The 26,447-nt window shown below is 48.1% G+C and overlaps 1 protein-coding gene across 2 annotated transcripts in view; it reads left to right on the top strand.

Moving 5' to 3' along the window:
- Mdy (diacylglycerol O-acyltransferase) overlaps positions 1 to 26,447 on the top strand; it is a 93,110-nt gene that overhangs the window by 39,949 nt on the left and 26,714 nt on the right. For both annotated transcript variants that reach the window (XM_076822688.1, XM_076822687.1), the window contains 2 exons: positions 99 to 207; positions 21,098 to 21,253. In XM_076822688.1, coding sequence (XP_076678803.1) covers positions 99 to 207; positions 21,098 to 21,253 — 265 coding nt within the window. The remainder of the gene's footprint in view (positions 1 to 98; positions 208 to 21,097; positions 21,254 to 26,447) is intronic.

Genomic DNA, 26,447 nt, shown 5'->3' with positions numbered 1-26,447 from the left:
CGCGTTTCCCGTCCCCCTGTCCCGTTCATGTGCCACGCGCTCTCTCTCTGCAAAGCAACTTCCGCTCGTAACTTGTACCTCTCTATTTTGTGCTGCAGGATATCATAGCTCACGGGCCAGGAATGGTGTTCCACGTCGTAAACCTCATCGTGATGGTACTGATGCCGATGGTGGTCATCCACGTGAAGGATTCCGGATTCAGCCTGTGTAAGCCCCATTTTACGTATCATTTCACACGCCGCGGCTCCCGTGGCCGTGGCCGTGGCCGCGCGATACCGCGTGTCTCAGCCACCTATCGAAATGAAATACAGGAATTGCCGAACAATGCGGCGATGTCTTTGGAATATAGTGGCGAAGTCGGTGGTACTTTGGCCGACGTTGATAGGAATTATTCTGTACTACTTTGCGACCGTTCTTTCGGTCAATTTGGTGCCACTAGAAGATTTAGGGGCAGGAGGATGTAACAAGTGGTGTTTAACTGTATCATATATTTTTTCCATGGAAATATCCGATTTTTTAACTGAAATAACACTGGCTCCACTGTTCCAACCTCTCGACGCTCGGATATTTTCTCGTACTGCTGGCGAGAGCAGCCGCTAAAGTCATTATTGTCGGTTAATAGCGTGTAATGTAGTTTCCGAGTCCATGCCAACGGCCAAAGTAAATGAACCGCTATCGAGAGTGGCTAAATATGTTTGTGTCAAACACGAACGTGATCGTTAAGGGGTTAATCGAACGGTCAATTTCATGGCATCGGGTTGCGATGTATGAATTGCCCCCCTCATTAAGTTGAAACAAGACCAAAAAGGTTTCATTCATAGTAGAGGTCATTATTTGTGTCAAGACACTTGTACTAACGGATTAGAGTACATCGAAATCCACTATTCGTTTATTTCTAGGTTTTGTAGTATCGACGAATGGGTCGAATTTGGCCTTTCATTTGATAATGCGGAAAATACTGTAGACGATAGTACAACACTATGTGTAGACTTATTTACGAATGGGCATTTGAAGCGTCGCAATCCAATAACTTTGCACGCCACTTGCCTACGTAAATTCCAGAAATTTCAATTTCTAGTCCGCGCCGTGTCTAACGGGGAGGGCCATCGGGTAAAATGTCCACTGGAATTTTATAGCATTCCGGAAATTTCGAATATCCCTGCCGTTTTCGCACGAGAGCGCTGTCCACCGAGCTGTTTAATTATCGAAACATTATCCTACAGGCGCCGGTTGCGCGCAGCATTTAATCCGCCGCCACAAAGAATGCCATTAAAGTGTGCCCAACGTTAGCTTTTTAAATATTTTAATTAGCCAGACAGGGGAGGGAGAGTGAATCCGTCTCGTCGCGTGCTCTTTACCAAAGTCTGTGTGCATATCGGGTTTGCTATCCAAATTGGCAATATGCGCTGATTAACGAGATGCCGCGTTGATTCACGCTCATTAGCAGGAATTTTCAATTTTCCACCAATTTCGATTAGTCCCTCCTCCATAATAAATCCACGCTATGTGCCTCCTCCCCCTCCTGCACGTCACGTGGCATCCGCTTGATTCTCGTTGTGGGTCTGCAGAGGGTTGCGCCGTATCAAAAATTCTATTTAAATGCAGTACGCACGGTGACCCGTGAGATCTGATGCCCAAGTGTCATCGTTCACGCGCGGCAATGCATTTTCCATGGGGCACCGGTTGATCCATGACTCGACGAGTCGATCGATCGCGTTCGAAGCTGATGGAGATTGAAAACGACGAAGAACAATTTAATCTATCCGATCTACGGGGATACTCTTCAGTTCCTGAATTCAAGGATTCTTAAATCATAAGCCTGACTGGTCGAAAACAGATTTCAGTAGGTCCTATAGATAGAATCTGTATTCTTCAGCTTCTGAGTACCGAGGAATACACCTGTAGGTGTGAAAAACCAAGCACGTAATTAAACCCAGGCGGTCGGGAAACCGGAAAAACTTCCTCGCGAATCCAGCCCGTCGCGAGCAACCCGCGAATCTCAATTAAGTGAGATTTTATTGGGTCGTCCATTGGGATCGCTGTGAAGCGTGCGAGCCGCGCCGGGAACGATCGAAGAAAAGCAATTAAAGAGTAAGCACATCCGAGGATCCTGGGGGAGCGGCTCTCTAATTAAAGGATTTCAAATTAAAACATCTTCAGCGATGATCGCGCGGTTCGCGACTTCCAAAGTCGATCGGCCTAAGCGTCGCGGGCTCGGGACACGATCCCTCTTTCTGACCAAACGCTGGCGCGTTATCATAAGAAGTCGTTTAAAGTTTCACAGAGGGATCGTTAATTAAAGAATCTCGGATTAAAGGAACTATCGATAAGCGCGTGCAATAAGAAGCTCTCGCCCACCCTCGAGGAGTTTCGATAAACTTTCAATCTATGATTTGTCGTCCAATTAGGGGATATTTCAGCAACCATGGCGATACAGAGAGGAGGAGGATCTGCCGTCTATAATCACCTCTAAGTATTCATTCTCGATCGAACTTGTTCGTACATGCAGAAGCGAGAAGAAGTTTGTACAGATTACTGCAACTCTTCTGCTTCCTGATTCCACTAAAGTTTCCTATCATCTGTCGTAAAACTTCCACAGCCTTCTCCACTTTTTCCTCGCATTGACTGGTATTGAGCGATTCGAGAGCGTACAGGCAAAGGTTGCTTTCTTTTCTGTGTGATACGATAAACTACGATTTCAGACGCAGCAGAGGATCTTTAGAAACGAGAGTCTGTACAATTCATTTGCAATCGTAAAACTTCTGCATGTTTAAAAAATTATATAATCAATCTCGATCTTTACTATCATGCGCGGGAATGTTCGCGCTCGATGAAGAAGCAGGATTTGGAAAATTATTCTTAGATTTAAAGATCCATCAGCAGCGGCGGATTTAAGGAAAAAGGGCCCGGTGTCAAACGTGGCAGGATTAGAAATATACGATGAGAATGTATCTGTGGAGTGAATCTGTGAAGGGCCGTGGAAAGTCAACGTATCGTGTCACGTGAGCCACGCAGAGATTCATCCGTCAACTAGCCCGTACATCCGGTTGTGTAAGCGCTTCTTAAAAGTTCTGAAGCCTCGCGCGAGCGTGCCTTCAGCCTAAAAGTAGTACGTGAAGTGGCTGTACCGCGAGTGCCGAGGCTCGCCCTCCTTTTCTTCTTTCAGAGGCTTCTTTCTTTCCTCTCCTTCGCCCTCTTTCTTCCCTCACCGTCGAGATCCTCGACCCTACAACACGTGAAACGACTCACGTTCGCCAAAGTGTGCACTCAAAGGCACTCGCCGCTCGCGTAGACACCGTGGCCTCGACGTCTTTGCGCGAACCAGGCAGAAAGTCGCGGCACACCAAAGCAGCCTTGTCTTTCGATTGCCGTGGAAGGATGCAAAAGCAAGCGGCAGAGCCTTGTAATTATTATCGACGGGCGGTTTTATTCAGGCGGCTCTCTTTGCGCGTGGCAGAATTAAAGACGCCAATGTTCACCACTTACCGCGTCATTTAAGAAAGAAGCTCTCCCAGCGAGTTCAAATTTAATGAAACGGAGTGTTCATTTATAGACGCTCGGATAGAATCGCAGGAAGAGCGAAGTGACTTTTCCTGTAACTTGAAGAAGCGATTTCCGCTGACCAGGGAACACCGCGAACCAGCACTCACCGATTGCAACGCAACTTTGTGGGTTTATACAGTGAAATTATTCATTCGAGCCCAATCGCCCTTGAAGGGTGTGAAAACTGACCTCAAAGTCAAATAGGCACTCCCAGTTTTTCGCGTGTAACTCCCAAAGTACAAGAGGTAGAAAAAAATGTATCAAACAAAAGTTTTATGGTGCAGGTATTTTTTTTTTAAACTCTTTTAATGTCGAACAATGTGGAACAGTGTCCACAGTGATGAAACAATATCTTTAGTTGTACTGTACCATAGTGCACTGTACAATCATCATTTACAGTACCTACTGCGGAACGACGTTTGCACATAGAATCCTAAAATCAACACAGCACTTTACCCAATCCCGTTGCTGACACTCCGTTGTCTGAGGTTTGTAGTCGAGTTCCAAACGCACGATTGCAGACGAAATACAATTTCCTTTCAATCATCACGGGATCAAACGAACGTTAAAGCGCAGGCTCGCGTTCCCAACGGCACTCTAATATCACGCGCCACAAAATTCTCCAACGGCACGTGGTTCCCGCCGCTCTTCGGGACCTGCCACGGGATCGTTCGCGGCGAATATTGGATGCCGCCGGTCCCGGTCGTATCGACTTTTTTTGGCAAACGCCGCCAGGTTTGTCCGATCGTCGGTCTCCAGCTCGTAATTACCGTTTTCACGTGAATCCGCTGGAAGCGTTCCCTTTTGTCTGTCGACCAGCGACAGTAGGGACAGGCCTGGCAAGGGAGCATCTCGTAGCTACTCAACGATTCCACTTTCGCGCCAGTGTACACGCGCGGTTTCAAATAACGCTGGGCAGATTTCGGAGAGCAAGTGGAGCGTGTCAAAAGAAACGCGTTGACGACCGATGAGCGAAGAATTCCATCACAGCTGGCTTCTCGCGGCCTCGGGAACGCGACACCCAGTAGAATCGCGACATCGAGCTATCGACCTATGCCTGTTCTACCCCTTTCTCTCTTTTTATCGCCGGTCTCCGTGCCCCTCGGCCTCTCCATTCCCTCTCGTCTTTGTTTCCTTCGGTTCCCCTCTGCCTTTCGCGCGGCTCGTACCCGCGAATGCAATAAAAGGCGTGGAGTGTTTATTCGCGCGGTTAAGTGGCACTCGGTATCATATTGTCGCGGGACAAGCGTTCTCGTTTTCGGAGCGTGATTGGACGGGCGCGTAAACCCGTGATCGCGCAACACCACGGCCCGCTGGAATTTTCGTGATTCCTTGTCGAAACGGTCGACACTGGTGGCTGGGGGGGGGGAGAAAAAAAAAACAAAAATAGCCGAATGGAAGAACGCCGATGGATCGGGCCGGGGCGGCCTCGAAATGAAACGTTCGATTCGCAGCGCGCGAATCGCGATTTCATCGGGATTAATTAGGCAGACGAGGCGCGTGTTTGCCGGGGTGAGAGACGCGTCGAGCGGGCGTTTGAATGTTTCATTATCGTGCCTGCAGAAAAGGTCTTCCCGTGTGTAATCGCGTTTCCCTGACGAATATCGTGGATGGTGTTTTTCATGCGACAGCAACGGGGGCGAGATTTAATTGTGATGATTTATTGCGGGCAGGGGAGGGTCCCCGGGGGGACAGGAAAATGCTGACAAATATTGAAACGGAGAAATATGTATTTAGTAATAAATCGGTGATGAAATAACAACGTAAACGCGACTCTTATTGCTCAAAGTTACGAGTCAATTTTCTCTAATTTGATTACTGACAGCGCGCGATAGGGTGGACGCAAATTGGCTGCGACAGAAATAACAGTAACAGGCATGCTTTACAATGCGCGTTTTAGAAACTGATTTGCAAAACTCTGAAAACGAGCGGAGCTGTTGCCCGTTTAAGTTCAGTGAAGGGAAAGGGACGGTAACGGTGTAAAAATTTCCTCATTTCCATGGGAATTATTTTTAGCACAGGGAACAGGTATGGTAATCCTGCTAGACATAACAATAGCCGTATCCTTTTAGGAGATACCTGTTTCAGTGTGCTTCCAGTATCGTCCAGTTATCCTTGCCGCTCGCATCGTGCGACGCACCAGGCACTCCTTCATTCTCTACTCCGTATTTTCCCTGTGCGAATGCAGCTATACATCGTCACTCGCGGGGTAATTAGTCGACGCGTCACGATGATTTCCTCTGCTGCGACGACGATCGAGCCACTTGGAATTACACGTTTCCACTCTTTTGTTGCGGAATTCTTGTCGCGCACAGTTGCCGCGCGACGCTGTCACCGACAAACGAGCACACTCGAATGGTGTACATAGCTGCGTTCTAATAATTCTCCGTCCCCGCCCTTTCAATTTCGCCCTCGACCCATAAATTCGCCTCGAAGTGTGCACTTTGCACGCACCGCCGCTTCGACATGCCGTCGTCGACGGCATAAAGTTGTAACGAGGCCGCCGCACCCCTCCCACTGGTAAAATCTCGGATGGAAATGTAATAACCACCTGGAAACAAAAGGGCTCGACGGAAACCGCCGCTTTTTCGAATCGGGCCTAGTTGTAGTACATCACGGGCGACGTATCGTTGCCCTGTGCTTGCTTGAACAATTTAATCGCCGCCTTTCTAACGTGTCTTGCTAACGCGTCCGACGTACGTACGCGTTTACGCGAGCCAAAGACAGTGGGGGAGGAAATGCCCCTCGCGACATATTTCAGGATCGTGCCGGGAATAAAGTGTTCTGTTCCCTTTTCCTGTTATCCGGCGCGTTTCCGCGTCGCAGCTACCAGGCCGCTATACTGTTCGTATGTTTGAGGAATATAGTGACGCTGGATATTGGGTATGAATAAGATAGACGCACTTTGGAAAGGCAGCGGCAGGGGAAATTGAGAGGAAGACCTCTTTCGATCCTTGTTTTTTGAAGAAAAAATAGTGCTCGGCGAAAAGCAAATGGTAGCATAATTGTGCCGATTTACATACTGTCCTCCTTAGTTAAACTGTCCTCCTTAGTTAAACTGTCCTATCTAGAATTTTTTTATTTTTTGAGATATATTGAAATATTTGAAGTTCCGCGCGTCCTTTACCTTTTAAGTAAAGTTAGAAAACTCTACGTGCTTCGCAAATATTTATAAACAGTCTAATGTATTTAACCTAACTTCTTTCCGAATGGTTAATATATCCTATCTGAAACAATTAATTAATTGGTACGTTAATAATACATTACCTAACCCAGACCTGTTACAAACAATTATATTAGGCTCTTACGAAATAATGACAACATGTTTTAATTTGAATGAAGGAAAATAAGGACGGTACAAAGTAAATGAGAAAACTTCAGTTTTCTCGGTTGTTTCAAAATGCTAGATATAGGACATTTTAACTAAAGAGGGTACATGTGTAAATCAAAGCAGCTTTTTTAATTTTTCGATCTAAAATAAATATTTTTACGGGGAGATCCTATTTTATCGGGCTGAAAACATAGAAAAATTTGGAATTTTTTTGGAAGAAACTAAATAGGTATTCAATTCATCTGAACTTCCATATTTATTCTTAAAAAATAATAAAAAAAAGCTGCAGCTTCTTCAAAGATGCATAAAAGCATGGTCCAAATTTCAGAATCAAAACGGATCCCTAGTTTCTTAAAAAAAATTCTTAAATTAAGCTATGTTTTCAGCCCAAAAATAAGATTTCTCCCTTAAGTTGATACTACTTATTCTCCCCCAAGATACTTTCTATACTGTACACCCTTACCAAATGCATTTCTCAGAAGTACGCAGTCAAGTTCACGTCCCCGTACAACTAAGCAAATCCTCCTGAAACTAATTAAAGCTGGGTATACTTGCGGTTGCAGCGAGACCCCAAACTAAGGTTATTTTTGCGAAGAACAGGCTTCAAATCCTCCTCCATGAGCGTATGTCTCAGACCAGCAAGCTGGAAGTTTCGCGATACCGCGGAAGTTTAGTTGGAATCGTGGGGAATTGAAGTTAAAAATGCATGCCAACGATGAAATTCTTGGATCAGAGAGCAGGATGAAGTTTAAACGAATCTTACAATCTTCGAGGTTTAACAAGCTTTCAGGGAGGGCGGGCTGTTTTACTTGATCATGTAAGCGTCGATAACTGTAGCCCCGGCAGAGATTTCGGGAAAGTGGCGACCTAAACGCTTCACCGTTTCACGATAGATGTTCTCGTTTGCTCAACTAGATCCTAGTGGATTACGGGATGATAACGAAGTAGTTATTCCGGGTTGCACGGCTCCCCCGAGGTAGCCGAACGGCTCCACGAATTAGTCGGCGGTCCATGATTTGTTATTCAAAATTCGCGGAAAGGCGGCCATCTGGCCACACATCCGGCCATGTTCGAACGTAATTTCCGTTCTACGCAAAGCTTGCAGCTTCTCGTAAACCAGCGGCAGCTTCAAACTCGTATTACCTCGACGGAACACCATTCATAATTCAACGCGTGTAAATACCCGCATGAAAATTAGGATTCCCTATCTCGAGCCTGATCCTCCGCGTCGATAATGTGCCTCCAGACGACGAGATACGATCGACTCGAACAATGTAAACGCTCGGAGGGCTGGAGCTCGGCGTTCACGCGATCCGGCCGGTGTTTTCGGAAAATTATGCAAAGCCCGGTTCCTTTGGCCGCTATTTACAGACAAATCTTATTCGTCTCCCGTTTTCACGGCCGGGCGTACAAATACACTGATTGCCTCTTACATTCCGCGATGCGCTAAGCCTGCACGGCTCCCGGCTCGCGGAGATCCTAAATCTGATCTACCGGTCCTTTGTTCCAACCTACCCTATTCGTTCCTGCCTAAACCAACAGTGCCTCGCCCTAGCGCCCTCCCCCCTCGCCGCCCTCCAGGAACGGCCTTCCCTTGTAGACAGAGCCGAAGTGTCTGGACGCGTGATTTGTAATTCCTGAGGAACTCATCCCGGGCCCCGCTCGTTCGAACGAGGGTCTCGCGCTGCATAATTTGTAATTCCAAAGAATACCAGGAATACGAAGTGGCCGATAGGATCCGGTCGGAGAAAAAAAAAGGAGCAGAGGGTCGGATGAAACAAAGAGGGTCCTGCCGACTTGTGGGCTTAAGCAAAGGAGAGAGCAGCGGAAGAAACGGGTGACGCTGGTGAACAGTGGATAGAGGGAAAGTGGGAAAAGTCGAGCGACGGAGGCGCGATGAATTCAGCCTCTCGCACCCCTCCGGGCCGCCGGGGCTTATAAGAGGGGTACGCAGCCAATTTCGTTGACTTCAAACGAGCACGGGGGCTCGACGTACCGTGAAACGTCGCGAAAAAGGCGCGGATGGTCGAGCACGGAACGACGGGAGGCACGCGTGTGCGCTACGCGCGCGTGTGGCCGTAATGGCGGCGATCCGTGGGTGCAAGGATTCCATGCATATCCCGAGAAAGAGACAAGGGGAGAGGAGGCCGAGCCGCGGGGAAAACGACTGGAGTCTCGCCAGACGCCGTTAGGCTAGCTAGCCCCGCGGCAGCCGAATGCACAAAGGAGGCCGGTCTATGCCGTTTACACCGGATAATCCGCGCGAAATTAGGGTGGTAAATTGGTTTCCGCGCGAGTAATGCGAACGAAGTCACGCTGCCGAGCGTCGCTGGTTGGATGTCGCGGAGTAACCGTGTCGGAAGCGGCTGACTTGATACCGGATGCCCGCTTTGTAGCCGGGGGGAGGCTGGCCCGGCAGCGAGAGTTTCCCTGAGAAGATGTAACAACGATACGCGGGGAGAGTCGCTTTGTAATGCTAGAGGACAACGAGCACTCCGCTGAAATATTAACGTTGCCGTCCGGTGACGATTCCCCGTTCAACACTAACTTTGATCTACTGTGCGGGGAACGTTTTAACGCGGGCTTCTCCGCAAATGTGGGCTTTAGTTCTTGCGCAGCTGAAGGAGGATGATCATTCGGGTTCTTTAAGGGATCATCTTAGTACGACGGCTGAAAAAAATTAATTTTACGGGAATTAAAAAGAGAGACAAGTATTGCACGGTTGTATCTTTATTCTATCACCTTTAAAAGCTATACAAATTTTTTTTTAAAATAAAAATAGCCATTTATAACGGAATATGAGCATCGCGAAGAGAAGGATGGCTTTTAATTGGTTTTAGACTAAGATACATAAAGTACAATTGTATGTGGTAGAACTTAAAAGTCTTCAAGAAAACTTTCAGCCCGTCGTATTGGACTTTGCAGTGGCACACTTGTCACACATGTTCTCTGTTACTTGATAGGTCCATGTACATTCGAGGAAATCATTCTGATTCACGCCTTACTACTTTCATCTGTCTCCATTTAGAAAAGAGCTCTACATCCCAGTCCCCAAGATCCTAGAACCACCTTTTGAATACAGAAATACGTGATCCCGGTTTCTCGCAGTTTCCTCACATGCATTTTAAGTGTCAAGCTCCTCTGGTTGAGCAGCTATTCTGAAAGCGCGTATGATTCACACGAACTGTTAATCCGGACACTGGCGGCCTAAGTTGAGCACCAGAAATCCCGAGCATACCAGCCAAATTCTCCGCGGAAGGCTTTCTTCCCGCAAACGTTCGAGTTAGTCGCATAGAGATGACAGTGCAAGTGTCTCGGAGGAGGACATCCTGAATTTCCAAAGGGATTTGGCTAGCCAAGAACGTCGCGTTGAAGCTGTATCTCGCCGGAATAGTCGTCTACTGGATCGAGGTTAACCCGTAGGAGGATCTACAAAGCGAGCCACACTCTAATGTGGTCACGTTTAAGGCCGCGCCGGATGCACGTTTCGCTTTGATCACCGTTTTCTACGGCGTTTTAATCCGATGAATTCTTAACCATTGTCCGTTCCCTGCGGTACCAAAGTGTTCGTTTAAAAATTCACCAAGACGAGACCCGTTACTCTGGTCGGTGTCTCAAAACAAACCGCAGTTCCTTGCTTTAATCTTTCAGCGTTCCTGAAATTGACTTCCTTTCAACACTAAGATCTTTAGCCGGTCGGGGATTTACGGTATGAAATTCAAGGCGAGAGTCGATATCTTCCGGAAAGATTCGCAGGCTCACTCTTACTCTCGGAGATTCTTCTGCGAGTTCAAGTTGCAAGCAAGATACCTGAAATTTAATTCGCATTCGCTCGAGCGAGTGTTTCGAAGAACACGGTGTAGATTGCAGAATCTTCTTTAAGTAAGACGCGAAGAAGTATCAGATACAAAAATCGAAGGGGAAAGTGTGAAACTCTGAGGAAACGTGAAACTCTGAATCGGGTAAATACGTACACATAGTACTGATGTACGTGAACGAGAATATCTTAAAAATGAAACCATTCAGACTTAAGGGATGATTGGTGCCTGTACCGAAAATGGTGATGGATACTATTATCATCATCATTATTGTTATTATTACTATATTATTATTATTATATCTCTATTTCTTACGAAAACCTATCAGGTCCCAGGCTCATCTTTGTGCTCCCTATTAGCACAGAAAACGCAAAAATCAGTACGGTAGCCTCTTTCACTGATCCCCATCTACGTGTACCTGTGATATTTCCCAGAAAGTCTATCCAAAGAGCTCGTAATAACCAAGAAGCTGATTCCCAATGAAAAAAGGGAACACCATAAAATCCCCGAAAAAGTGGCAGCTTTATAGCCTCTGAAGAGGAACGTGCTGAATTTGACGCGCCTGCTAACGCAACAGAAGAGAATACGAGTTGTCTAAGGCGCGTTTCAGCCGCCAATGCAAAAGCAAGCACTCTCCCGCGTGAAAGCAAAATCCTCCGCGTACGATTTCTGCTCGCCTATTGACTTCCCCTATTTTCACCCCACGGGGAAAAAGAACGACGCCTCCGCCATTTCCTGGCCACGTACACTGGCGCGAGCAAGCACACACGCGCAGGCATGGCCGTGCGTGAAACGAATGCACGCAGCCTGCCAAGATTCGGCTTCACGCACGGTAACTTCGCGGGGTGATTACAAGCCCGTGCCAACTGGATACCGTGCCAGGGATCATGGGCGTCCTGGGGAGAGAGGGCAAGGGAGGTCCTGGCCCCGCGCAAGTCGAAGGAACGAGCGAAGGAATCGTCGAGACATAAGTAGGGAATTACGCGTGCCGGGGTGAATTACGGTCGGCGATCGATCCCGAAATATATGCGCCCGTGTAGAAGGCACGGCTTCCGGGATCGCGCGGGAAAGTCGACGGGCAAATTTATCGGCCATCCTCGAGGATGCTTGAAAAATAAAGGTTCAACTGTTCTTGAGTTCCCCCAGGGCATTGTTGTCGGGGGAAACTTTTGTCGGTTTTGTTCGGGGATGGATTGTTCGAAGCGGGCAGACGTTGATGGTAGTCAAGTTTCCTCTTCTTGGAATTAACAAAACAGAAATGCATTGTGCTTGTATTTACTGCGAGTCAGTGGAACGATTTCTATAATTCTGTGGGATACCAAATACCTACTTTGGAAGCTTTAATTGTACTGTAGGATGCAAGAAGGGTGTCGGTGCCAGAAGTTAGTTTCGAGAAAAGTATCTGTAAACTTTACGAAGTTCCTATATTATTTAAAAAATTATGATACATTTCCGTGCATGCAAAAAGGGCTTGAGTGTTCCGAGGTTTCTTGCATCGAACAGTAGATTTGGTAAAAATATCAAACTAACTCTTTCATTCGTAATACTTCGTTTATTTCCCCGTATTTCGACAGTGCTTGGGAATAATTGATCCTCCTTGCATAGCAAGTGGACCAATAATTTCGTGGAGAGAGCTGGATGTCGGGCATTCGGATGTCGATATCGCAGAAGTGGTATAACATTGTCACGTTGCCCCCGGTACGTTTCATCCAGACGCATCGGAGCGATGATTTTGACGCGGGTCACTCACGCTCGCCACATAATTGCACGAAGCGCAGCGTCGTTTCGGGGAATAATTACCCCTCCGCCGGTTAGCGGGGACTTCCGACTCGATATTTCGTAACATCCAACGAAATCCGGCAGCTGCGCGCAGAGGTGATCCACGCGGACCTTCCATTTCGGTAAATTCGTGTACAGAATCGAGCTGCAAATGCCACAGTCGAGCTTTGTTAAATTAGAGTTGTGTGTAGCTGGAACGTAGAGAACTCTCCATGGACATTTAACCTTTCGACGTTCGAGGTGTACGGTCGCGAGGAAAAATCGTGACATCGAATCACACTCGACCCGCCAAATGGACAGAGTAGCGCTGACACGCGACGAGGGATTCAAAACAAAAAAAAAAAAAAAAAAAAAAATATGTTACAGCCCTGTTGTCTTTCGTGTTTCGGCCGAAAATAAAAGGAAACAATTCAGCCCCCTGGCTCGCATATTCACGATGGCGGCAGTGTCGCGCGTCTTTCATCCGTGAAACGCCTTTGACGTTTTTATTCGTAACATTACGGATTTTTATGAAATCGTAATTTCGAGGGTTTATTCGATTCAGTCGCATGCACGCTCGAATAAAGTTCTCCCCCCTCCGTAAAACAGCGTTGAAAGAATAAATTCCGGGGCGGATGGATGGGGGTAAGAAAGTGAAGGGAAATAAAAATAGGAACGGAATATCTGTTTTCTGCTACACAAGTTTCTTTCCTGCCTCTGCCCATTTCGAGGCGCACTCTTTTTAACAGTCCTGTTGTGTGTAACGCGTGACCGTGCTCCTGTTTACTTGGCTACAGCGTTCAATTACGAGCATCCGCCAAGGATCGATCGTTTGTCTACGCGCTGGAAGCGTTGTAGCTCGTCGGAATTCAGCGGATAGGTAAGTGTCGCGGAAATTTTAACGACGGTAACGACCAGCCGTCCTCTTACTTATGAATTCCGCCAGAATAGTGGCGGCGAGTACGTGGAATCGGAAATTCAATCGCCGTTTCTGATTACGATCGAACCGAGAATATACCGCCGCGAGTTGCGTACGAACCCTGGATGCTCTTTTCCGCCTTCGCCTCGCGTTTCCCTTTTCATCTTTCTCCCCACGCTCGCCTCTTTTTTTTTTCGTTCATTTCGTTCGGCGTGCTCGATTTATATACCGACGTCGCTCAGGTGTGTCGGCTACACGCGGCCCGTTGTCACGCCAAATGCACCGTGCACGCGAGGCGAAACAAGATTGCAGCGTCGCGCCCGACGTAGACGTAACATCGTTCCGCGAACTCGCAGTTAGTTCTAATGTTTTCGATGAAACGATTAATCGCCCGGCGCAGTCGTGCACCGTTTCACTCACGAGTGCCACGGAAAATCCTCGATTCATCCGCTCCGCCGTTGCACAATGCTGCGCCGTGTATCGGTTTTGAATTTAGCCCCATTTGTCCGAACGCATTTCGAAACCGGCCGTGTATTTTGCGCGATCAAATGTGTAGAATATGAAATCGATCTTTGTATTTGTATCTTTTTTAATTCATTTGCTGGCCGATGCACCGCCACACCGATGCTTTCTACTCCTTTCCGGCCCGCGGATATCTTTGAAATGCATGAGTTTTTACATTTAATGGAAAAAATCTCCCGTAAATCCAAGTGTCTAGATTACACGGTGGAAAAATAATTAAAAAGTACGGATGCAATTTCGTGCTGTTGCTGCGCGGCAGAGTGTGGCGGTAAAGTATATATATATATCTATGAAAATATTGAAACGTTATTCCCCAGTAGAGCTGCGGCGGTCTGACCAATGCCCGACTCATTCTACTGCCACTGGCCAGTGTGGTCTTAAATGGAGACTGGTGGCTCCCGTGTTTAGTTTCTGCCATTGTTAACGAACTCTAGGCACTAGCCTTTATCACATGCCACTATAAAAGCACAATATTTTTAATTTTACACTAATATTACGATACTTGACAGAGGAACGATGCAGGTTTTTGAAGCTTTGTTATAGAAATAACGCAGGAATGAGGAACAAAGTGAAACAATTCATGACAAATTTATTGTATCCTACGTAAAATGCCAGTTGTAATCTTTCTCTTCGTTTCTCGTATGATCCTTCTTCAAAATTCGTAAATTCGTCCATCCACCAAAGCTGTAATCAATTATCAAGTGTTTAATTGAACTTATATTTCTCTTCTCTCCTAACGTCTACTATAATACACAGGGAAGGCCATTAAATAATATTAAAAGTAATCCCAAAAATCCACCCATGGGTGAAACAATTAACCCTTGCTATGCGCGGACGATTTTCGAACGCCTCGCAAACGAATCCATCGCTCCCCAAAATGGTAATTTAATAACGAAACCCTGGGTCCGTATCGAACGCCATGGTATCGCAATATACCTTCGAGAAAGCTTTCCGCCGCGCTTATTCCGCCGAACGAGACACTATTCCCGCGGATGTGTGGGAACCTATAAAAGATGAAGAAACTAAGTCGCGGGCCGGGTATGAGCGGTGTCTCGAAAGAGGTGGGACGTTCTCGATGACACGTTTCCTGAGCGAGGGTGAAAGAGCCCCCGAGTCTCTTCCGTTCGAGGCGGCACGCGGAAATGGATCCTGATCAAAATGCATCAGTCTGCTTTTTCTGGTATCAGCACGATCGAAAGAGAGTAGCAGGGGGGCGATGGCGGAGGGAGGAGGAGGAGGAGGAGGAGGACGGGGTGGCAGGGGAAGAAGGATCGCGGTAGAATCGCCCGTGGTACGAGTCTAGGATGAGGTGAGAGAGGACGAGGGGTGGAAATGGGATGGCGGAGATCGAGAGTTGCGGATCTGGAAGTGTACCGGGGCGACAATGGGGTCCGAGGTGAAAACTGGCAATTCCTCAGCTCGGCGAGCGGCCGAAGAAAATGGAGAAACTATTTTCAGTCGTGGAACTTCCGCCATTGTTGTACGGTGGCTGCACAATGCTGGCCTGGCGGTCGCTTCATCGGGAACGCAGCGTTCGTAACCGCCGAAAATCGGCAGAAATATAATTCTGCACGTTAGCGCGGACCTTTTTTCCCTGCCGAACCCTCCCGCGCCCCCCCCCACCCCCACCCCCCGTCCCTTTGTCAACGGTGAAATACGACGGTGTCTTCAAAAATTTCGGGAAATTGTTTCCCGTCGGTGCCATATATCTTCGCCGGTTTATCTCTTTCGGGACAGCTGAATCGGGAGCGGGTAATAAAATCATTGATACGCATTCGAGCACGTTGAAAGACCGTGTTTGCATATAAATAGTCTTACTCGCCTGTCTTCTGGCCCGGTTTATAACTGTCCATTGTCCGGCTGTCAATAGTTGGCGCGGAAAAAAGTCTGCGTTCCTGTCGGCCCGGTTTAGATTATCCGGCGTTTCATCGCGGATTTAATACCGTCCGCCGGGGACTCCGCGTGCACGTAATTCTATCGACGAAAAATCTAGATGGCAGTGCATCATCTGACATTAATCTGCCGTGACAGTACGCCTTGACAGTGCGCATATAAATTGTCACAATTTGATCGTATCGAGTACCTACGCCGGGTGTATCTGTAGCTGGGGTAGCTGCAAGCTCGCGGAGCCTATTATTAATATAAAATTAATCCTGTTCCGACGACGCCCGGGGTGTCCGTCCAGGCTAATTGTAATCCTGCAATCGGTTCTGATACTTTCAATGCCGTCTGTTTATCTGCCAGAGACAGGTGAGCGGCGCATCGAAAGATATAGCGTGATTCCTCTTTGTGTTTATCTCGGGTTTACGGCGATATCGATCGCTAACGATTGACATGACTGCAATAAAGGCGAATATGAGACACACACGTATGTGCATGCGAACGGTGTTGCAGGTGGTGTTGCGCGCCCCTCGGCAAGATAGATTCATTTTCAACGTGCGCCGCGCGCCGAACTATAGCAAACGTGTACACGCGTCACGGCATTCGGCAATTATCTTGCCCCGTACAGGGTTATACTGCGTACATACATTATGCCCCGGGGTTACTCGCGCGAACTCTCGTGCGGGCGATAATCCGGGAGCGGTATAAGCGACAAACAGGGACGCAGATGTACTTCCTCCGCCTCCAGATAGCCTTCACGCGATCGGGCCCCGCGTGTTCCTTTCCACTTTCTTTCGGAATTTCCTTCCTGGCCACATTAACATCCGATCGATCCGCCCAGATAAAACGGAACGAGAATTTTAGTCTGCCGTTTGATTTACAGCTGACCTGAATCTGGCTAATCTGATCCCCTGGCCAAGGGGAAGATTGATCTCGCGGAGGGGGCGTGGCGTCGGTGCCGCACGCAGGAAATTAATATTTATCACTTTGATGACTTTTTAATGGACCGAGGTACAGGCCTGAAAGATGCCTCCCACTTGCCGCGCCGGTTGAATATGAGATTCGCCGGGACAATTTGCGCGGCAGACCTCGAAGGGGCTGGCAGCAGAAGGAGATTAGAATCGAAGATTCACGCGCCCCTTTGCTGTCAGGATGCTGAGGCTCCGACTCGTTCGATGTCGTTAACAACCCTCGCGGGACACGCTTCCCTCGTCAAAGGAGTCGCGCTCCAAGAAACTCTTTCACCCGCGGGTGGAGTGCTTAAACGCGTGGTTTCCACGGGAATCCGAGAATCTCTCTAATTAGCGCCTCGCCCCGGCCTTTCCGGACACGCGTCGCGGGGAAAATATTGCTTGCTTGAAAGGGCGCGAAAGGAGGGAGATGGAAAAGGGGGAAAGTGGCCCAGAGAGGATTAGTAACCGGTGTTGGTTCGTGAAGCGCATTCTCGCCGCCGCGAATTGCTTAAACGCCTACGGCCCTGGAGGGGCGGCAAGTACACGCATTCGTGCATATTTCGTGGAAATACCGTGGCCTTCCGGCGGGGTCGTTGTACATGGTAGCCATTAACGTGACGATATTATCGGCCGGTTATACTTGCTACAAGCTTTCTCGCTTTCCCATTATCGCGGCATCATCTGCGGGTTGGCAAACTGCAGCCGAGACCAAATTCGATGCATTAATTATATTCTTTCGAATAATTTAAACGCGGCGTCGTTAAAGTGCCGTGAGGTATATTTTATGAACGCCCGGCTAGTCGGGAGGGGTCGAAACGAAGTTTATGGTAACGCTGATGTCGTGCCAGGGATTGCTGATTAGGGTTGCTGCGCAAATTAAGCGTGTACGTGGTCACGAAAGCCTCAACACCTCCGGGACTTCTTTATTACCGGTGATACCATAAATTGGAATTTTTTTTGACAACCATACATTACGTTTACTTAATGGTTAAACGTTGCTCGGTTATGGTCACAACGGCCTTAAATGGCCACTAATTCCGTTTTTACCATGCAAACCTTCGGCGGCGGTAATTAGCAAACCGCAACAACAACTATATATTATGAAGCACGAATCAATTAGCCATTCATTACCGTTCCTTCGTCGCAACAATTAGAATTTGCCGCAGTAGCTCATGCAAGGTGCGCTTCTCTGCCGTGGGAATTGTGAACGTTACGAAGCACTGGAATAATACGTCTCTTCGAATTCTCCACGTTTTTATTTCCCAGCGACGGATGATTCGAAAACGCACCGGCAAGTGTTATGTTCCCATTTCGTTGAAAGACTCGGGCACAGATAGGCCGAGCCGCGACAAACTCGAGGGTATAGAATATCGTAACGGTCTCGTTTCGTTGAAATTACGATTTTTTGTTTTACGCATACCTCGGTCGCCGTTATCGTGCCTGAATTCAGAAGTGGCGTATAATTTGAAGAGAAAAGAAACGAGGCAGAGGAAAGTAGGAAGACGTTACAATCATGTGCTTGTGTAATGTTCCTCGCAACCCCGCATTACATTTAAAGATACCGTTTCATGTTCCATTATTCGAAGCACTCGTCCCTCCCGATCCTGGAACGAATTCGATATTTTACCCGACAACTGTGCCACCCAGCTGCTCAAGAGAGAGTTTAACGCTCTCCGCCGAGATAAACGGGGAATACGCGTTCTCTTAATTAATTAAACATTTGCTTGACGTTGATGCCTCTACCCGCGGTCTTATTTCGTTCCTGCGGCCTTATCGCCTTCCCTCCAGCCTTATTAACATGCAAACAAAACCTTAATTTGTTTAAATATTTATTTAAATAGCCGCCCGCTGTAATGGGAGCAGCGCGCCGCGGGAGAAGTTTGGTAATAAGGGGGACAGTCTCCAGCATAAGACAGAGGGAACGAACGTGGTCGTTTTCTCGTCCCTTGGAAAGTATGTCCCTTTAACGCGCGGAATCTCGGCACGCTGGGATCCGGATAACCGGTGGCAGGCGCGATTTAATTAAGATACGAACAATCCGGGTCGAAGAAGTCCGCCAGGTTCGATGGAAATATCAGAAAATATGGGCATCGCGCCGACATCGGCCTCGTCATCATCTACAGGGCGATCTGAAAAATAAGTAAATTATTCTGAGGGCATAGGTACTAATCAAAACTGTTTAGTCGACGTAGCTAATCGACGTTGTCAAAGACAGAGCCAATGTCGAATATTGTAGGGTGGATGCACCATTTGTGGCCACTTTGAGGTGTTGTACCGGTTTTGGCCATTTCTTAAAAAATATAATATTTTTCCGTGTAAGCGATAAATGTAACCTTATATTTCTGGCGGTATACTAAACAAAATATTTATGATGTGAAATTCTCCACATAATAATGATCTGCAAAGAATTTAAAAATAAGATAATTATGCACATGGCCAAAAACAGTGCAATGGCCACAAACGGTACATCTACCCTAAGCCCACTTTTATCTTTTTCGAGAAGAACAGGTTTAAAAATGCAGTGGTGCGTACAATTCAGGAGTATACAATGAACAATAAGATTATTTTTGACAAATTTATGAAGTGGATATAAATGTGATTTTTATACAGCATAAAGAGACAGTGAAGAACCATTAATTTGTTGCTTATAAAAATTTTAAATTTCGCAAAAAGTGGATATACAATATTTGCGCAGTAAGCCGTCGATTTTTTGTATTACAGTAGATCCTTTGTTATCCAATCCACTATCGAAGAATAATGGAACACTGTTCTGACATCGATCGATATACATATACTTCTCAAGTAGAATAATATACAAGCCTCGGAAATTAGAAACATTGATTTACCCGCCTAAGTTCACTCTACGTGGCTCCCTAATTGTGGCCCTAAATTTCTCGCCCCGTTTTTTAGATCACCCTGTACTTGGTGCACGCCATTAGCCAGGGCGCCGCTACCGGCACCGCATAATAATAACCGACATTCTTAAGATCCCGATGCAAATACCGCGCCGATAATTAAACACAGCACGGAGCCGGGTGAAACGTGGCTGGGAAAGAAGCGTGTTTGCGTTGATGTTCTGGTCAGCGGTGGGAAATTCTGAAGCGCGCTTTGAACCTTTAATCATCGCGAACGAGCTCTACCCGACCAAGAGAGGCCCTCCTCGAAAGGAGAAGAGGGAGGAGAGAAATAAATTCACAGCTGAGGCGGGTGAAACAGCCGCGAGCGAATGCGTAATACCGTGTTTTATAAACCCTTTAATTGCCACGTTCGAACACGTACGGGGCGACACTGTGCAGCGTCTGTTATATTTATGCAAACGTATCCGCTGTCACGTTCCCCGAGGCGTGTGAAATTGCGATGATTAAAATGTACTCGCGGGGGCGCGCACTACTGTGCACATCCATCATTTCGCGTTCTCCTTTCTCCCTTTCTTTCTCTTCTTTCCCCCCCCTTCTATTTTCATTAACCCGGAAGGAACGTTGTTCCCGCTGAAATAACGAGGACGCGGCTTTCGAAATTTGTTTAATTAAATTTCTGCGGAGGTAACTTCTGTGGAGACCGGCGGAACTCGCGTATGTAGTTGCAAATTCTCCCCGGCGTGATTTTCGATTACAAATTGGAGATCAATGCCCAGAGTTCCTGATTAGTAGCCTCGGGAGGGCCCGCTAGACAGGAATTAAGGGAAGCATTTGTCTTGCCAATGAGGTGAACTTTAGTAGTTAAGAAACTGTAACGAACGCGAAGCAGGAATGTATAGATTAATTCAAGTTTAACGAGGTTTGACAAGATCATCCCTCGCAAAACAAGGTTCGCAGTGTCAGTGGCGCGCTCAGGATTTAATCTTGGGGAGAGCCGAGTGGAAGGGATAAAAATATTTTTAATGCAAAGTCAATAAAAATCAGATGATTATGAAAATTTATTTAAAGAATAAAATCCAGGTTTCTTTTCTTTTTACAAAGCCTCTTCTTTGGGGGGTGCCAGCGCCCCTTGGGCCCCTCTGGGGGCGCGACTGCAGTCTATCATTTAGACATACAGTCGCAATGGAATTATTAAGTCCATCTAACTTCCATTTAACTTTGACGCGCTGTAATTAAAGCGACGAAAAGTACCAGTGTTGTCTCCTGTAAAGGTTGCAGGATGAAGCAATAGCGAAATTATATTCTACAGCAGCTTCTAGCAGCTTCGATGAGCACATTACCGGCATTAATGTAGCTCGTTAATGTTCGAAGGAAAAATACCTTAACGAGATTAACGCGAACTCGCTGCTTGGCTTTGTAGCTTGGCAGACGAGGGAGCAGCGTTGCGATTCGAAGGCAGGCATGCCGCAATAGTTCGCAGCGTAATACATATAATTAATTCTCCGTTGTTGCAGTCGGTGCCATGTACGTGTGCATGCTGTACGCCATCCTGTTCCTGAAGCTATGGTCGTACGTGCAAGTGAACATGTGGTGTAGGCTGAGCAGCCGAAGAAAGACAACGAGCCAGGGCAGAATGCGACGGCAGTCTCTGTCGTACAACAATCTACAGTGTAAGTAGCGAATGTGTACGGCCCCGTGTAGCGTCGCTAGACGCCCGGCTTCCTATTGCGTTTCGTATATTCGACTGCCATTTCCTCCGCGTCCGAGAACACATTTCAGTATCAGTTTATCGTCGCGTAATAACGCGAAAAGGGGGAGGCGCGTTTATTTCGATCGGTGATCGCAATTTATCACGGCGAGCGCACCGGGAAACGTTATTTCCAAATGCACGTAACACCCCGCCGGGTATTTTCGATACAAGCATTACGCATTCCCTTTACATCGTTTCGTGCTTTAACGCGGTGTCCTCTAATTTAGCGTGAATTAAAAAAAAAAAAACCCGCCCATGAACGACTGTATACTATTTTTGACACACGGGGTGAAATGCTTTTTACGAGTTCTCAAGCGAACGGTTTAATTCTGTCGCTACAGTTATCAGCCAAAATAATTACAGGACTGTCTGCCTGAAAATTAATCGAAGCGTACGTTGCGTCAAACCGAGACCTGAGAATTTCCGTCGTGGAATTCTTAGTACGACGTGCAAAGTAATCGCACAGGTACATTGGTCTACGCGAGACTAGATAAGGGTGAAATACACGGGTGTTATCAGCGATGTCCATAACACCGACGCTGTAAAATACTTTCCACTGGTATTCACGCGAATTCGTGGGAATTCCCAGCAATTAATCGTGGGTCCCTCGAAGTCTGTTTCGATTCACAGGAACGCCAGGGGTGTTTAATAAATTCGTCCGACCAGACAAGATGGCGGGCCGTAAATATTCGTCACGCGTAGCAGACTCTGGCACGCATGTACTGCTCGCGTACACTCGTCCTTTGAGCTGGTAACTCAGCCGAACGATGTCCAAGGTATTTGCTCGTACCTGAAGGCGCATACACATTGTCGTGGCCGGCCACGACTCGCCCGCGCGCCCCTGGGTCCCTGCACACACGTGACCGCAGTGGAAGAGGCGAATAATTTCCACTCAATTTAAACTCCCGATCAGCCTCGCCTCTGTTTCCGGGTATTGGGTGGCGGGACGTCGGTATATCGATTATTCAGACCTGGCAAAGTCAAATTATACGGCCGACCTTTTCCCAATAAACTCACCACATGGAATATTAACCCTCCCCTGCTCGTTCCCTCGCCGCGTTTCTTTTCCTCGCCGTCCACTCCCGAGGAACGTGGCGCTGCAAGGACCGCATGCATCATTTTGACGCGTTATGGCCCCCTTTCGTGCAGTGGAAATCTGTTACACAACCCTTCCTGTTCCTTAGTGCCGCTTCAAGGAGCCTCGAGAGTTGTAGAAGGTGCTTGAAAAAGAATCAATTGAAAACTGTGAACTGGCTGCATTTCTACGAGCACGAAGTTTCTATTTTCTTAAAGCGATCTTTTTATTCATTTTTAGTTAGGAAGAATGCTCTCAGCCTGAGCTTCAATTCCAAATGCTCCAATGAATACCGTAAAAGGAACATTGGCAGTTACTTAGCATGTGTTAAAGAAGAAAAGGGATGCAAATTTTACGTACTTTGACGCTTGCAGTATATTGCCATGTTACCCTCACAATTCGTCTTCAAGCAACTTTCAACCCCGAGACTCGTAAATGTGCCTGTCTGCGGACGACCCGTTAATAGCCCAAACATCTCAATCGGCAGCGTTCTCGTTCAGCAAATGGCAGATTCAGATGGCCCGGTGAGCCTGTCGTCCCATAGTTTTTCCTTCCACGATCGACGACCCGGGCTCTTGCACCTAAAGCTTCGTTGACAGTGTATGCGCAGACACGGCCGGAGTGGGGCTTCACAGCCGCCGTGGCTGTTTGCAAATTCGGCTCGAGTCCATTCCGTCGTATCAGAGCCCTCCTCGTTTCCTGAGTTCTTGTTCACGGTCGTGGCTCGTTAATCAATGCCAAGATAATGCGGGAGGAAGACATAATGGGGGATGCATGCGAATGGTGCATCGCGGAGCTGATACCTTCCCCGGAAGTCCGTGGAGCAGATGTTGAGGGATGGTCGAACCGTAAGTATCGCGGGGAGGTGGGATAATATAGTCATTCAAAACGTTCGGGTCTCTCGTCCTCATTGACTGAAACGAGACTCTGCCGCAACTCTTGAATACACAATCCCCTGTTACTCGCGAAAGACAGGGGATCATGACGAGGGCTACACACCCAAGAATAATTAGACGATGATTAATCCACCGATCCATTCCCCTCACTTTATCGATCAGCCAGAGCGCACTAGAAAATGCACGACCGGGGTAATATGATTATTGACATTCGATGGGACATAACGGCAGAAAGTACAGCCACGAGATGGATTCGGTTGATCGATTCCAAAGGACCACGATCGACCTGCTCGTTTCCCTACCTAGACCCACGAACACGTATAATCCTCTCCATAACGTATGCTGTGTAATCTTCATCCCTCTCCTCCCCTGTCCGCCCCCTCTACTGCAAAGCACGCCATATTATTGCGCCGTATAATGACGACGTTGACTTCTCCCCGAAGAAGGTATGGAGCGCATAAGACCCCTACCCGCGGAGGCGTCTCGTGCCTTCGTGACGAGGCTGTCGATCGATCGATTCACCGGTTAAATCGAGTTCGACGGCCGAGTCTTTCGCGTAACTTTCAATGAGCAATCTCCTTTAACATCTCTCTCAGACCGCGCGGAAGGAGAAAGTCCTTTAAAGACTGAGCACCGGCGAACGAATCGACTGAACGCTCCGGAATGAACACTGGGCAAAAATATGGCTGAAACGGGCCAGCTATCGGGCAGACGTGGTTATGGTTTCGCGTGCCATCGTGCCATTCGAGTGGATGAGTTCCCGGCGAGCGTCCCGACGTTCCTCCGGCGAGCTTTTTTCCTCGGGTTGCCCGGGCGGGTCGCGTGCGCTTGGCTCCCGAAGGATGGTCGCGTTTTGGGGGTTCCGGTGTTTTGAAAATCATTACCAGCCGCGTGGTAAATAATGCATGAACGGCGCAGCGATTTATACCGAGGATTTGACTTTTATGACACTTGCGGCGGCGTGAGCGCCCGGTTAAAATTAATATTCCGCTGTTCCTCGGGCGGGCGACGGTAAACGATACCGAAGCATCTAAAGGTACCTGCGGAAAGATTTACTACTCCGCCGGCAAGCAGTTTTCAATCAACACCGTCCCCGTGCGCGAATCACTGGGCGATAAATCTTTAAAAATACCCGATCGAGGGGAACCACGCGCGAGAATTTAGCGAGAAAACGTTCTGCAAACGACGCAACGGACGGGGGATTGGAAACGTCCTCCGCTAATGAATCACGGAACGTTTCGAGGATCGGATGAAAACACCTTCAGTTTATCGGGCAAATAAATTGCCAGAATTAGATCTCCGTGTCGTCGGGAAATTGTGGGCAAACCTGGTATCGAGACAGTTCGGGGGGTCTGTTAGGCTCGGCTCGCGCTGTTCCGGGAAATTTACGAGTCCGCCGGATTGCCTTGTCGAAGATTGCAGCCAATCCTATCGGTCGGGAAAGCTTCGTCTCTTGTACCGCTCAAGCTTAATTTGTGAGATCTCTCGTTCGCCCTGCGATCCTCCCCTTTCGCCTTTGCCCTCTTTCCTCTGCCGGGGCGCGCTCCTCGTTCTCGCGCCGTTTACCCCTACCGCCTCTCCCCCTCCAAGACTCGTTACAATATATATGACCCGGGGTTTCAAACACGGCACCAGTGTCCCCGTGGCACAAAGGCGAAATTACGTCGATCCCTCGAGCACCCCCAGGCAGAAGTGAAAAAAAAAAAATAGAAATTACTTCCGCGAACGAAAAGCCTGTCGCCCCCAGATCCCGGGGCGGCCCTCTCCTCTCGGAGCCACCCCACCGCGATAGGGATTGCGAGAACTGGCTCTCGCGCGAGCTGCGGAGTTGAAGATACCAGCACGTAAGAAGATTTCAGACGCGTAGGTGCTTCCGCGAACTTGGAGTATGAAAGCTTGGACGTCAACGGAGTAATAAATTAGACGGAAATTCGTCCGACAGTGGCATCAGAGTCTCTCTCCTCCTCGCCCTCCGTCCGCAGAGGATGATATATGACACCGCGCTTAACGTCGTACAAGTATTTGAAACCGTAAATGATGGAGATTTGGGAGGGACGTCAGCGAAACTGCGAGACGAGCCAAGCGAATTTGAATATCAACCGGATTGTTATAGCAAATGGTGTGATTCGATCGCTACAGACTTTTAGGGGGCTTCCGTCGAGGATGTTCGAGTGGTGTTATCTCGAGTTTGGGAGCAAGTGAGACTCTAGTGCGAAGGTCAAGTGAACGAGGAAAGGAACATCCACAGATCCTACCCTTCGCGCGTAAACTGCCATAAGCGTCCGCTACCTACATTCTTTAAAATGCTAATCCGCAAATAATTAAGAAAAACTGTATATTTTCCACCTGTTGAGCACATTAATCCACTTGCAATCGATGAGCTCCACCCAGCCGTGGGATATGCCGCGATCAAGGATCGCGTATTAAAAATTCCTCTCGCACTTCCTCTCTGCCATTATGCGCGCGGAATGCTCGCGATGTCGCGGTTTCTCGCGTTACCCGACGGTCGCGGAACGGCGCATTAAGTCCCAGAGTGCAGCGCGACGAAACAGGAAATTCCGTGCTCGGTATTGAGTACCAGGGGCACTAAGGGAAAACAGGCCGGAGGATAAATGAAGCAACGATACCGTGGAGGAGTGGCGAGGGAGTCGAAGAAAGGGGGCGCGCGCGCGTGAGGGCTGACAAACGAAAAAGAGGGCAGCAGGAATTTAATTTGGACGAATTCTTCGGCACTTATTACGAGAGCTCTGCGGGCGGTGGGGGCTATGGAACGTCGCCAGGCGTCGCTCGAACGTCCGTCGTCGAGACGACGGCTCGGCTCGCGGCACGTCGATTTCTGCCGCTCGAAAACAGCTCCGTCGTCGCGACGAGTCAGGCGGATCGGTCTGATCGGCCTGTTCCCGAGCACTCACGGTAACAGCCGGCGCAACTGGGCTTATTTGAATTCCAGATTGGATTATCCGTCGGATTTGGATAAATGAGGGGATTCTATCAGTTACCTATTCGAGCCAGCAACGGATTAGACGCATAGACGAGAACCTGTCCCGACGGAAACCTGTCGCGATCGTCGAATTTCGAAGTGCATAGCGCCACCCTGCGAAGTTCTACCTTCCCCTGCAACTCGTGTAAGCGGTTTTTAGAAA

Source organism: Andrena cerasifolii, chromosome 11 (assembly GCF_050908995.1).
Source record: "Andrena cerasifolii isolate SP2316 chromosome 11, iyAndCera1_principal, whole genome shotgun sequence".
NCBI lineage: Eukaryota > Metazoa > Arthropoda > Insecta > Hymenoptera > Andrenidae > Andrena > Andrena cerasifolii.
This window is presented reverse-complemented; position numbering and strand designations above follow the sequence as displayed.